The sequence below is a fragment of the Amblyomma americanum genome, chromosome 4, assembly GCF_052857255.1.
Source record: "Amblyomma americanum isolate KBUSLIRL-KWMA chromosome 4, ASM5285725v1, whole genome shotgun sequence".
NCBI classification, from domain to species: Eukaryota; Metazoa; Arthropoda; class Arachnida; order Ixodida; family Ixodidae; genus Amblyomma; species Amblyomma americanum.
Genome location: NC_135500.1, coordinates 198,680,756 through 198,694,338, shown reverse-complemented (window position 1 = coordinate 198,694,338; position 13,583 = coordinate 198,680,756). Strand labels below are relative to the sequence as shown.

Here is a 13,583-nt window from a genome sequence, read left to right as displayed (position 1 = left end):
CCAGTCCCCAACTACGGTGTGCCTCGTAGCCACAAGCATTTCTCTCACACGTAAACACTGTTAACTATGCACAATAACTGTCTGTAGGGTTGAAATCAAAAGCAGTGATTTTTGATGCAGTAACTGAAAATTCCCTCAATCATGCCCCAATACCCCCGTTTCCGGCCCTATTTCCTTGCAGTAGATTGAAAAATCCAGCAATTTTGGAAAATGTGCGCAAATTTCCGTCCCTAAATTCCCTGAAACTCTGTGCAAATTCCTCTTGCTCCAAATGCGACTCTGTCAATTTCCTGAAAAAAAAAGAAAAGAAATTCTCCGAGTGGAACAATACTGATGCGAAGTTGCACTAGGGACCGAGCTCCCTCTAGGTGTACCTGGAGTCCCGAAAGGTTAGGTTAGCGCGTACAGCCTTCTTTGGCCGTCGTGCCGGTATACACGGACGAGTTCTTCCTCGAGGACCTTGCTCGCATATAAACTGAATATGCAGGAAGACGAACCGTTGCTAGGTGCCAGCCAAGAAAGGCGCTCGGCTAATACGAAAGTCACGCACTCGGGGTTGCGGAGCGAAACTACGGCGGGTGGAGAGGAACGCTGAAAGCGACCGTGAGTGACGCTCTTCCGCCCCCTAAAGAAGACCGTCCGCACGCTTCCCTCTTAATTTTTTCTTGCTCAAACCACCTGTTAAGAGAGATAACGGTCCCACGTGCCGCATAGAGACTGTGGCCGCCGGTGCTTTTGCGCCGCCTAGAACCCGTACTGCGACTGATTTATGTTTAGTGCTAGCTCCCTCCTGCGCGTTGGCCGCGTCCCATTCCGTATTCCTTCACGCTAGCTGGGCTATGGAAGCTCGCGTGGGGTACTTGGTCGTCTAGCGAACGGCTCACTGCTCCTTGGGATTGAGGGGACACCGGCTGCCGCATGATATGCTCGCCCAGATGGCATGGAAGTGACTGCGTGGAATCTCTCGGCACGTCTCAACAAACGGGGCAGTTGGCTGGTTTGTACTGTTAACACCTTCGCAGCAACTCGATTATCACCGAGACGCGCACCGCGCTATTTTCAATTTGCTAACCCTTAGATCGGTATTTTAAACACTGGTTCTTCAAAATTACCCTGGTAACCGAGGGAGTTCATGATTGTAACATATACGAAGCGTGGGGTGTCTTGTACTGAACATGGGTAGTGAGGACATCAGACATATTCGAAGTCACTTTATTTATCTTTAGTGTCATAAGGGAAATAAATAGAAAAGCAGGCAGGCTGCAGAGAAGGCTGCAGATGTACAGCTCATAGAAACTATTTCAAATCATCTTGTACTTGCCGTAGTTTCTGACCGTCAGTGTGTCCCTTTTCGGCGCCAAAGTGAGCATTTGATGCTTGCCCCGCTGCTCTGGAAACTGATGTTTTGTTGTTTAATTCACTCAACATTCTTCGCGCTTTTCTAAGTAGCCTGACATCTGCACTTTGATAAGACAAGCCGAGCCGCCGGATTGAAAGCGTAAGCATACTTTTATGTCCTCTTTTATAATCACGAAGTTTTATTCGCGGTGAATGATACCAGTTCCTTTCAACGCAGTGAATGATGCTCCCTTTTAGGCTTGAGATACACATGGGGACTATTAGGCTGTAGCCTGCACGAGTATGGTTGCTTCTGTCTTTGTGAACCTATTTGGAATGTCCACCAGACGATTCCTTCCGTGCAAGGTAAGTTAACTGACAATGTTGACCGTCCCTGCAGCTATTGGTGAAAGTTTAAATCAGAGTACGGTTCTTTCCGGCTTCCATCTGGTCTGTAGAGTGGGAGCCTGGCTCAAGTTTTCGTAAAGGTTACAGATGTGTAATTCATACTTTCTCTGGCTACCCGCACGTTCTATGCTGCGCTCGTACGAGAAAAGGGCCGTTGAAACGATGGCATTAGAAAGAAGGCCACGATGCAAGTTCTTGGGTGTCTGCCCCACGGACCGTGGCGACGCCAAGGTTTAAAAGCCCACAAATGCGAGCTGAAGAGCAGAAGGCGGTTCTACAAGCCCTTCCATACGTAAGGCCTTTGTTATATTGACCAGTGTCCTAACTATCGCCACGTGCGCCATCCCGACTGGCCGACGCGTCTGCTCTGCCCGGAACAATTAGGAACCGATGTTTATGAACTATGCCAGACAGCGTTATCGCAAACTTGAGATAGTCTGGACGATCACTGCCTATATCACGGAGTCCCTGCGGAACCCTGTGCCTTACGACAGCTCATTCTTCTTGAAAGTAGCAGGTGCTGAGGGGATCAGAAGAATCACCTTTTGAGAGGACGTACGCCCTCTGCGTTGGGATGTAGTTTCCCGCAACCCTCCGTGTATGCAGTCTGTCTTTTCATCTACTGAGCACAGTGTTTCATGACGGGTGCAAGAGAGATTTTGTAATTGACAATAACATATCTTTCCTTGACGTCTAATTAATAACCACAAAAACACCTTAGATAAGTTTTTTGAGCAGCAGCTCCAAGTGCACATACTGGGATGCCATTTTGGTGCGGTATCTTAGGATATCCTGGTAGAGTGCGATGAGTGCATGTCTTGTTTTCTTTCACGTTTCTTGTGCATGTATGAATAATTCTGCGTCGGTCTTAGTTATGCAGTCCAAACTGACACTGAAGATAGTGATTCAAGATCTGGGGCGTCAAAGCCTTGTTGTAGATGCATAGGAAATCTCGGTAAATATTTCGGCCAAATGTAGCAGATATCTTTGAAGTATACAGATAACGTCTTGCAAGATGACTTGTAACTCAAAATTCACTGCGCATTACGCGAGCGACAAAGCGGCTACTACATACCCTGTTTCTGTTTGAAATGGATAGGCAGGAATGCTTGCACATTTTTCATAGCTGCCCTTAACGCCTAGCTAGCTGCGATGCAGACGTCTTGCATGGCTTATCACGATATATTCTAGACGGGCAATAGACGTAGCTGTGCTCAGTGTGTCAACCGCGTCCCCTGGCGCTCAAACTTCAGTCTCGCTCAACTGTTCGACTCAAGCATCTGCCCTGGTCACGCTGTAATGTCTATCTATGCAATGCCCAAGCATAATGTTTTGTCGCGCGATGCTTGGGCACTGTATAGCCTCGAGGACCTTCTCGGGCACGGACACAAAAACCTTGGCACATGTACGAGTAATACGACGCATTCGTGTCTGAAGCGTGCTTAGCACTTTTGAGAGCCGTGTCAGCTGTCAGATTGTCGAAACCGTGTTTGTGCGTCGTGCTGGCGCCCCTTAGATGTTAAGCAAAATCGCCGAGTACCCAAGAGCACAAGCCACTCGTAGTACAGGTTCACTCAACATTAAAGGGAACAAGGACGCGCGTGGCCGCCCCACTTCGCGAAGCACTGCTTGCCGTGAACTGGCGAGAATCGGCTGGAAAGGCGCATGCGCAGCAAGCACGGCCGGCTGCTCTTTCCGCTCATGTGCCTGGTGCCGTCCACTCTCGCTGGCTTTAGGCGGCAGTGCTTCGCGAAGTGCGCGGCCACGCGCTCCTGTGTTTCCTTTTATACTGAGCGGCACTGTACATGTCACGTGCCCTTTTCTGTGACACACCGTACGATACCTGGACGGGAGCGTCGATACTTTGTCCGGCGTCTGCTGCCATGCCGCCGCCCAACCAAAAAAAAGTGGTAGTGTTTTTAACGTAGTTAAACCGAGTAGACGCGTGAAGGCATGTGTTTAGCATGATTGGCTCATGGTTTTGCTTTTCTGGGTCGTCGACACGTCTTGCGGCAATATTCGACAGTTGATGAAAACGACGATGTGCAATGCACAGCGCGGGAGTGTGTATATTAGTACGGTAATAATGTTAGTTGATGGATGCGACGATGTGCAGTGCACAACGTGAGGGTGTGTTGCAAATTAACACGAGGCGTGATCGGCTGCGGCGATAGCATAGTGCGCTAATGAAGCAGCCAGCAAAGCTGATCTGTTCGCGCCGCCACGGGCTAGAATCCCAGCCGTTACAGCATTTATTTTTTACTTTTTTACGGTTTGGCCAAGGTCGCCCTCAAGGTCAAGCTTCACACAAACTCGGTGAGCCGGTTAGACCTCGTGAAGTAGTGCTTTCGCGCTAATAATTCACAGGGCAACCGCCCTGTTACCATTCTGCAGCACGACTTTCAGCCACAGCTCAGGTCAGAAGGCAACCGGATGACGTAGTCGCAATTATATACGCGAACATCGTCCCCTGCCTTTGACAGCACTGTGGCAGGTCGTTCGGGTCATGCGAGCGTGTCATTCACCGTGACCACGTCATTCAAGCTTCACACAAACTCGGTGAGCCGGTTAGACCTCGTGAAGTAGTGTTTTCGCGCTAATAATTCACAGGGCAACCGCCCTGTGACCATTCTGCAGCACGACCTTCAGCCACAGCTCAAGGTCAGAAGGCAACCGGATGACGTAGTCGAAATTATATACGCGAACATCGTTCCCTGCCTTTGACAGCACTGTGGCAGGTCGTTTGGGCTCATGCGAGCGTGTCATTCACCGTGACCACGTCATCCGGTTGACTTCCGCATATGAGCTGTTGCTGAAAGTGCTACAGTTTGGTAACCGTCCCGTGAAATATTTTTCTTTCAACGCGTGACGTCATCACATCGATGCGCCGCAGACCAACCCGTTGCTCCGGTTTCTCACGTGATGTGATGTACAGTCCGCGTCACCCTTGTGTTGAGCGCTCGAGCAGTGCATACCTGGTAACGAAAAATGAAATTAGACACCAGCCCCTGAATTCTGGGAGAAGTGCTCGCGTCTACTATGTTTGCGGATCTATCTGGCACTAGTTCCGCGCAAGTGTTGCCCTTAGAACTTAGCGGCTGCGACAAATTCCTGATTTGTTTGCAGGGAACTGCACCGCCCGAGCGCTCTATACACAAGGGTGAAGCGGACTGTACGCCGAAGCTGCTTGCTCTTTACATCCTCACTTGTTTCCTCTTCGCCATTGGCTTACTCTCCCTCAAAGCGCCTCTCTTTATTCTCTCCCCCTTCACTTTCTGTAACGAACGCCTCTCTTCTGCGGACCACGCCGTCACTGTGCGCAGCCGACTAAGCTAACGAGAAATTAACAGATGTCGCCGAGAAAAAGGGGATCGTCATGAGTTATACGCTGCTTATCACCAACTTGGCTGCGTAGTGGGCTGCTACAAACGACGGCCCGCTGATCTCCGCTCTAACTTGGGTGCAGCCGGAAAAGTCACGTGACACGTTCGTCGTTAAGTTACGTATGCTCGTAGGCGTGGCAGCGTGCGCACTTCGGTAGCTTGGTTTCTGTTTAACACGGCCGGGCGCCGAACAAAATCGCGTTTTCGAAGATCTGAAAGTCAGTTTGGCTCGCATTAAAGACCGGCTACAAATTTCTAATTGCATTCACACGCCTAAATTTAAACTTTTGTAGATAAAACTTCGTTTTTTTTTAATGCCCCATGGGACCAAAATGCGTCGTCGGTCATAAAATTCGCCCATTTTCGGAAAAGAAGCGGTGACGTCACCAAAACCGAAGCATTCCCATTGGCTGAACGAAACTTACGTCACCAGGCGACAGCATTATTGTTGATTGGAATGAAGTGACAAAGCCATCGACAGATGCTAATGCTATCACATTGTCAACACATAATAGAATAAGGAGTACTTGTACATTTTTTTTCAGCACGTCAACCTGCTTTATAAATATGCATCTGGAGCATTCATGGATATATAAACGCTTTGTTAAAGGATACAGGCATTCTTTAATGAATGTGCGCGTTTTTTTCCAGCCCCTCGCGGTACTTCTACCTTGCTGAATGTAGCGGGGTCGCGGTCAGCGCAGCCTTACAGTCGTTAGCCAAATATGCGTCAGCGTTCTGCATGCGCTGCGTACGTGTTGATCTTTTCTGCCGAGCCAAGGCCTTTTCAGTCGTCGCAATCACACCGAAGTTTCCACCGTGTGTCTTTTCTACGCTCTTCTGAAAGTATTCTCCTCTCCCTTTGTTCAACGAAACAAGGCAGCGTTAACTATTTCAGTGACGCAACGTTAGTCAGCAAGAATAGTGAGCGATTAAAGGAAGCACCGGTGTGGGTAAAGAGGTGGGAATAAGAGGCCATTCGAGGCCTTCGACACAGCATAGTTATGGATTGTTCACAGTGGTTTTGGCACATAAGGTTTAACGTCGCAAAGCGACGCATGAACCGTTGGGGGCTTCGGATTTGTTTCGACCACGTGGGGTTCTTTACCGTGCACTGACATCGCACAGCAAACGGGCGTTTCACATCCCCCCCCCCCCCCCCCCACACACACACACGCACGCACACACTACATCGCTACGTAAGCACGCAGCACTCGACTGGAAAGAAGAGTGGAAGTTCATGGTAGTAGGCGAGGACAAAAGGACAGGCTACTTAACGCGCTTTGTGTACCTCCGACCATGAGAGCCTGTCTGGCCCTCGGGCTTGGAGGAACTGTGCAGCGGCAAGCTAAGGATTAATGCAGGTGTAGGCGCTCCTGTGCGCCGCTGGTGCTAGTAGAATTAACTGTGGAGCATCGCTGACCTGCTACTAGTTCCGCTATAGTTATGATAAGTCTACATTTTTTTTGCGCGACAAACGGTATCTGATGTACCTTCCAGGTGTCGTATCCAGCTCGCACATTTTTGCAAGATAAAAGAGGAAACGAAACAAAGTTATCAGAACGCTTAAGTCACATTAATAGTGGTATGCGGCAGCATTATAAGCAACGTTGCTTCTTGCGTGTTTATCTGTCCCTGCCAGTTCTTTCATCACATACACAGTGTTGTCACTGTCATCGTATCTTTATACGCACACACCGGATCATACGCTGAGTCCGCCAAGAACCAGTTCCAATCTACTTGCCTTGCCTTTTCCTGGTTGACCCCCCCCCCCCCCCCCCCTTGTTTTTCAGTGTTTAATTTTCGCGCTGTGGTCACGTGACCTTGTGATGTCATCGTCCGCTCGACTAGTCGGTGACAGGCGCAGCATGCGAAATCACATGATATGAAGTCGAATGCTCTCGCATAAAGTTTGACGCAACTATAACGCTAGAATGAAGTGTGTAGCGTCTGGCAGCATTACACACAGTAGCATTCAACTCATCAAACAGCTGACTGCTTCCTTTCATAACAAGGCGCCATTCATCCAGACAATATGCAGCCACGGAAAGCGGCTAGAATTGAGTTGATACACAAAAAACGCGCATGACGATAGCGGAGGCTGAGTGACGTTTTTTATTTTTAGAGAAAGAGAAGAGAAAAAGGCGAAACATTACACATTGGTTTGGTGCGTAAGCGATTTGATGATTTATTGACAGCTTCCGCGCGAGGAGCAAGAGGAGCGGGTGACGTGGTGATACCGTCACTAGTGAGGGCTGAGCACTACCCTGCTGTACCTGCAGTGACATGAGTCGCTCTCACAGAAGGAGTCCGTTCGAGCGTTTTCCGCTTGCCGAGCCAGACACTGCTGTCTGCAGACCGCTTCGTCGCAGACCTGAAAAAAAGAAGGCCAAGAAAAACAAAAGATAAGGTAACGAGAATGGTGAGCCGGACACTGCTCGGACAAGCCGCGGAAAAAAAATGGCATCGCTGGAGGACTCCGCGTCCGTAAGTCGATAAGAAATTCAATTGCTGCCCTGAGCTTCACGGACCTGGTGCTTTTACCGGGCCTGGCACAGAAAGACTCTGGCACTTAAGAAAAGGGTAAGTACAGCCGCGTGATAGAGAGTCAAGCGGACATCCAAAGCTCGACAGGAACTGAGTGCCGCGTACGTGCACATGTTACATTTCGGTTTACATATTCAACATTAATGGGAAACAAATGCAGAACTCTTTCGTTCTTCTTTATAGCTCCAAAAGGGGACAAAAATGTGTTTCGTTTCTTTGTACTCATGACTTGCACACGTGTCGTCTGGCCCGGCACTGACCCGTTACGTAACTGAGAGCGAAGTGCACAGTAGAGACCTCTGTATTTGCCTCGGTTGTCGCATTCGGAAGAAAACACCTGTCAACACGACTCCGCACCTTTAGTTTCCAAGCAAAACCATTACACACAGCTCAAAATAGAAAATTTTGAAAAAAAATTAGAAGAGGTAGAAAAAGGCTGTCTTCGGGGGCGTTTATTCCCTCCCGTTAGTGCGTATGTATCTCGCCGCTGGCGAGTTTCATTTCTCTCAAGTTACTTTTGCTTTTCTCGAGTGGGATGTGAATGCGATGGGAGAGGTAATATGAATCTGTGGAAGAGGTTCTCTGCAAAGTAGAAACTGCGGCAAAAAGTGAGATAGGAGGAGAAAGAGCAGCTAGAAGAAGAAACGCAACATCCGAACATATATGGACGCATATAAGGGCATGACGTAGCACAAGCCATCGTAAGCAGATTGTAGGGGTAAGGCTAGAAGGCCAGCGAAATTGTGTGAGGCGTAATGGGATTCACTGAAACGATCCAAGGATGAGAAAACTGTGGCGCTAGTGGCACAACATTCCAGACAACACTGTGCTCTTGTAAGACAAGGGACAAATAAGAGAGAAAAAAAGCTGAATAATAAAGGGACAGCTTTTTTGTGTGTGCGTGGTTGGTGTGTTGGGCTCTTGTGTGCAGTGCACGCTTTCTTATTGCAGTATTTCCAATCAAGTTTTAAAAAAAGTAATATCGCGGGATCGCTGACGAGACGGCCATTCAGCATCCCATGCAGGACTGCAGAAGCGAAACGGGCACAGCAAGCGCATGCGCACAGAGCACTTGCCAGTTACAGCAGCGCCGTCTGCTCGGCTGTTCTACTGACATAATCCAACCCCTGCTGATCGTCTGCTCGCGTTCAGCGTCTCATGCAGGACCACAGAGGCGAAAACGAGAGTAAGCGCATGCGCACAGAGCACTTGCCAGTTGCAGCGTCGTCTGCTCGGCTGTTCTGCTAACGTGACACAACCCCCGCGAGAGTAAGCGTTACTCCCGTCTGTTTCGCCTCTTGGTAAAAGAATGCAGCGCGAAAAAAACAAGGACGAACAGAAGTGGACAGAACAGCGCCCTGTCCTGTACACTTCTGTTCGTCCTTGTTTTTTTCGCGCTGCATTCTTTTACCATGTTCACTGACCAACAAGCCCAAACAGCCGCTTTAGTTCGCCTCTGCGGCTCCCGTGATAATACTAAAAACTGGAGAGTGGACGTCATGTATGTATGTGTGCATGTGTGTACGGCCCACTGGTTTCATCAAACGCTGTCTGTCGCTCTCTATCTGCTTTGAAAGCGCTCCGTGCAATGCCACAGCTTTTGTAGAAGCACTGCTGTCGGAAGCAACTCAAGAACCAAGCGAAAAATGCCCCTCAAAGGAGCCCCTCCAGCCAATTACGTCGACCGGTTCTCATTACGTCATAGCTAATCTTTTTGGGCTTGCTAGTTTGGTATGTAGTTGTAGGAAGCTGGCAGTTAAAAGGGGATTGACCATTGCTTAATAGCATTAGCCACGACGTCATGAAAATTGTTCGACGCCATTGGCTGGCTATAGCAAGCCCAAATTTCACATTTAAGTATGTACTTGAGCGAATTAGCAGTGCATAATCGTTGTGATGTTCAGTGAGAGGTTGACATAAAGCCACGAGTGGTTCTTGAGCGCACACAGAATAAAGTTATTACTGGTTCCGGCTTAAGCTCAGGGACGAAAGCAACTGCATCATTGAATCTTTCTGAACGGCGAGGGACATGGACATAAAGTTTGAAGGTAGGATAATGCCCAGCCAAGAAAAGCGCCTAGTGAACCTAGTGTGAAATGTCGCAGCTATGACACTCAGCTAAGTATAATCATACACTGTTAAAGCTCTTTGTCTTCTTTCTTGATTTAAGATGAAACGTGCTTTCGTTCGTATGAAGGGTCATGCATGTTTTAGCCGTTACATCAACCAATGAGATGTGTTGATGTAAAGGCATGTTGAAAACAAATTGCTGAAAATTTATTCGCTTTTATGAATTTTGTAATTTTATCGCTTTTATTCGGCCCTTTATACCAGTCCTGACATTGACTCGCCTCACGACTACTTAATATATGTGCATATTCAATAAACTTTTTTCTAGTCAGCGCCTGTGTCGGTCTTTTCTACTTCGTGCCGTGTTTGCGCTGTCCCTTTTTGTCATGTTGTGTATATTATATACAATGATACTTTAATGCGTCACTTTGTGCAATTTATGTTATAATGATTGCGACCTGTTCCACTGATGGAACTTGGATCTAACCTGAACGCGGTGTAAGTTTAGACGTCTGTAGAGTGCAAGTTTAGGACAGAGCTTTGGTTCAAAGGTGTTCGCTAGTGTATTGCCATGAACTTGATTAAAAATTAATGGGGAGGGGGGTTCCTATATTGAAATCTTTATTTTGTTTGTGAAAGACTGCCATGGAGTTTAGAAAACTACGTAGAAATGAAGCAAAAATATCCCTGGATGAAGGCATGCTGCAGCTTTTTTGCTCTCACAATCGATGAACCCATTTGTGTTTTGATATAGCACAATTCTGAATAATAAAGCAACACATTACTGCATACCAAGCAACAGTTTCTAGTGTTTCGATAAATATTAAATCAGAACTCATTACGAGATTCGGAACATCGACTTTTTCACTCCGAAGTGTTGCCAGATTTCACTTCAGACGTTTCTTGATTAGTATATAATGGCGCGGAAGTGTTCTGTAATGTCACGTAGAGGGAACGGTTGCTAGGCCTGGTCTTTTCCCGACGTTTCCGTCCTACTTCCTTTTAATAAAGATTTCTCTCTTGCCGAAAAGTAACAATGACCTTCTCGCAACTTGTACATCTCAACAAATGTCACAAGGCACGAAACGACCGCTACAATTTTACGCTCACCTGACACATGCAAACCTTCGTGTGAAAACCTAATAGGATATTTGAAAGCAAAGTGTACGGGTTGTTCTCCTGTTATTTCCTCTCACAGCGTTCACGGATTGACACATTCTGCAGAAGTAATTGCTGCTGCCGACGCCCAGCAAGCGATCGCTTGGTTTCCCGCAGGCAAATTGTTGGACGCTTCATAACTATCACATCTCTTCTGCATTTGCAGGTGTTATGCCTCATTTATTAGTCAAAGAAGATCAAATAGATTTATTTGTTTTGCATTTAAGCAGATAATAATGACAAATAAACTTATGTTCTAGAATTTTCTGTGTTCTCTTGAAGACTTGGTTCACTCAACCATTCCTCTGTACGAGACACTCTATAAACGATGTGAACACAGAGAGAAAATTCGATGCTTTATTTCGAGAGTCTTAACAGGTAGTCATATACCCCATACCGACACCTCCGCCTGATTCACGGGGGTCTACTTTTCACAGAAAGTCTTAGAATACATAAAGACGCTGATATTTGCAATAACACCAGTTCAGAAAAATTTCCGTGTTAATATGTTGAGCCGTGATTTAATATTTCGTGTTTTTTTTGTTTTGCTACGGCAAAACAATGTGCCGAAGTTCTCGCGGAGGGCGTTGTCTGAATTGTTGTTTGTGTGGCTGTGTCTGAGCTCCAATCAATTGCCGATGGTGTTTAGATGACCTTCCAGGGACGCCTTCGCATGGTGTTGCTGGTCAGCGTCATCCGAAGATCTAGAAAGGAACACATGCGTCACAAGTTACGATTGCATTGTCAAAGGCACCGCTCAATACTTCGCAAAGGTGCCTGGGAATTTTATGAAACTTTTAGGGCGTTGCTAATACAAAGTAGTTTCCTACTGCGGGATGTGTGATATTATATAACGGGAAGGACGTGTGTAAAGCTGTTTATACGTGAGTGTGTCAACAGTTTGACATGCGGCCGGCTTTATTAGCAACATTTTGAGGGAATATCTGATTTATGAAGCCTAAATGAATATTTCACAGAAACACAACATTGCCATATACTAAATGCGACGTATTATTACGTATATGGAATAATAATGCATTGCATTATATTAGAACGCGCAATTTTTCTGAAAAAAAAAAAAGATATTTTGAAGAGGTAGCGTTTCGTGGCTAAGTTTTGGCATAGTGCCGAAGGAAGGATTCTGGTAAGCTGTAAATGAAGTTGTTCCTGGAATAAAAAACAAAGTATTCGTTCCGCCTTGTAAAAAAATAAATAAAAAAGAGTCCCTACGCGGTGTTGGTAGTTATATTTTCGTTATAGCGGTAATTGATTGCACATATTGTTGCGATACAGCGCAACAGCACCCACTGTCAGGATCTCTTAACCAAGCATAAAAAGACGTGGTTTGTGTAACAGCGCCCTTAACCGTTTCCACAGTACAATCCAGAGTGCGTAATCTTAGCCTGTGCTTTGCCCGCGTTCTTTGCGTCTCTGATGTCCATTGTTTCACCATAGGGATTCAGTTTCAGCGAGAACCAAACATATTATCTGAGCATTGTCACTAGCGACACGTTCTTTTGTCATAAGCCTATAAAACGATGGTAAATGTTTGAAGTTATGGGCGTGCCATACATTCAAGGAGTACAATTCATCCCCCCACCCCCCCTCTCTTTTAACTTCAATACCCGTCTCTCCAGCAGGGTAGCTTGTCGGTGGGGCTAAACACGCCGTTTAAAATTCCCCCTTTTTCATTAAAGAGATTGGTCATTCTTTTAATGTCATTCCTCATACTTGAAATTAAAATAAAAACAATTCAGTAATAAAGCAAATAATTAAAAAGCTGATACAAAGTTCGAGCAAATAAATGCTTAATAAAATAAAATAAAATAAATAAAAGATTAATACTCGGGGGCCAGCGAGTGATGGTTTGCCTGAGGGTACAGCCCTGTCAAGTCACTGGAACACGTATTTGTGCTTGGGAATGGTGCCAGAGCAAAAAAAAAAAAAATAAAAAATTAACACCCCAAAACAAAGAAAACGTGCGAACAGAAATTCAGCAGTGGAGCCCAAATTTCTTTAGTGGCATAGACGACAACCTAAAGCCCAGGTCTGATTTTTGTTCTCGCAAAGCGTACAGCATTCTTTAAACACATGGGGTTGTTCAATGAAACAGACCGTTTAAGCTCATCAGGTCTGAGTATTTGTCCACTTAAGGATAAGAAGGTTTCAAAATTGCTTTGAAGAATTTTCTCTTGCCTTAAAAGTGATGTACGGGAAGTGTAAGTGCGGCTTTTATCTCTTGCTCTACGAGCATCGCGTTTTTTTTCTCCCTAGTGTTCTTCTTTGCTTCTTATCGCTCTAATTGAGCCATACAATTATTGTTATTATATAAGCGATGCTAGTGTCTTTGTCGCGGACTTTTTCAGATTAAGTATTGCCTGTAAAATTTTTGATCCAACAATAACTGTTAGTTGAATTCAGCCTTCCGAATTCAGTGCTTATACTTTTCAGAGATGCTTGTAAGAAGCAAAGCTTCAGAATTGCGTTTGCAATATCGCCTTACCACGCCGTGGGAGGGCAATACATAGAAAAAAATGAGCCAAATCTACCAATAACGGTTTTCATGAATCGGCACATACGGGTACCAATTCTTTCTTCGAAGAAATTGTATTCATTATGGTTTTGAATGGCTTCACCGCAATATTGTTGTTACTGCGGTGAAGACCGCTTTGACGAAAC

General features: G+C 46.2%; 1 protein-coding gene across 4 annotated transcripts in view; it reads right to left on the bottom strand.

Annotated features, from left to right (window-relative positions):
* Nucleotides 1–7,267: 7,267 nt before the first annotated feature.
* Nucleotides 7,268–13,583, bottom strand: part of LOC144127506 (uncharacterized) — a 28,441-nt gene continuing 22,125 nt past the window's right edge. The window contains exon 8 of one of the 4 annotated variants that reach the window (XM_077660497.1): nucleotides 7,268–7,503. In XM_077660497.1, the coding sequence (XP_077516623.1) occupies nucleotides 7,375–7,503 (129 nt within the window). In that variant the 3' untranslated portion in view covers nucleotides 7,268–7,374. Of the gene's footprint in view, nucleotides 7,504–11,248; nucleotides 11,609–13,583 lie in introns of those variants that run through there. The other 3 variants (XM_077660500.1, XM_077660498.1, XM_077660501.1) reach the window with 3 other exon arrangements.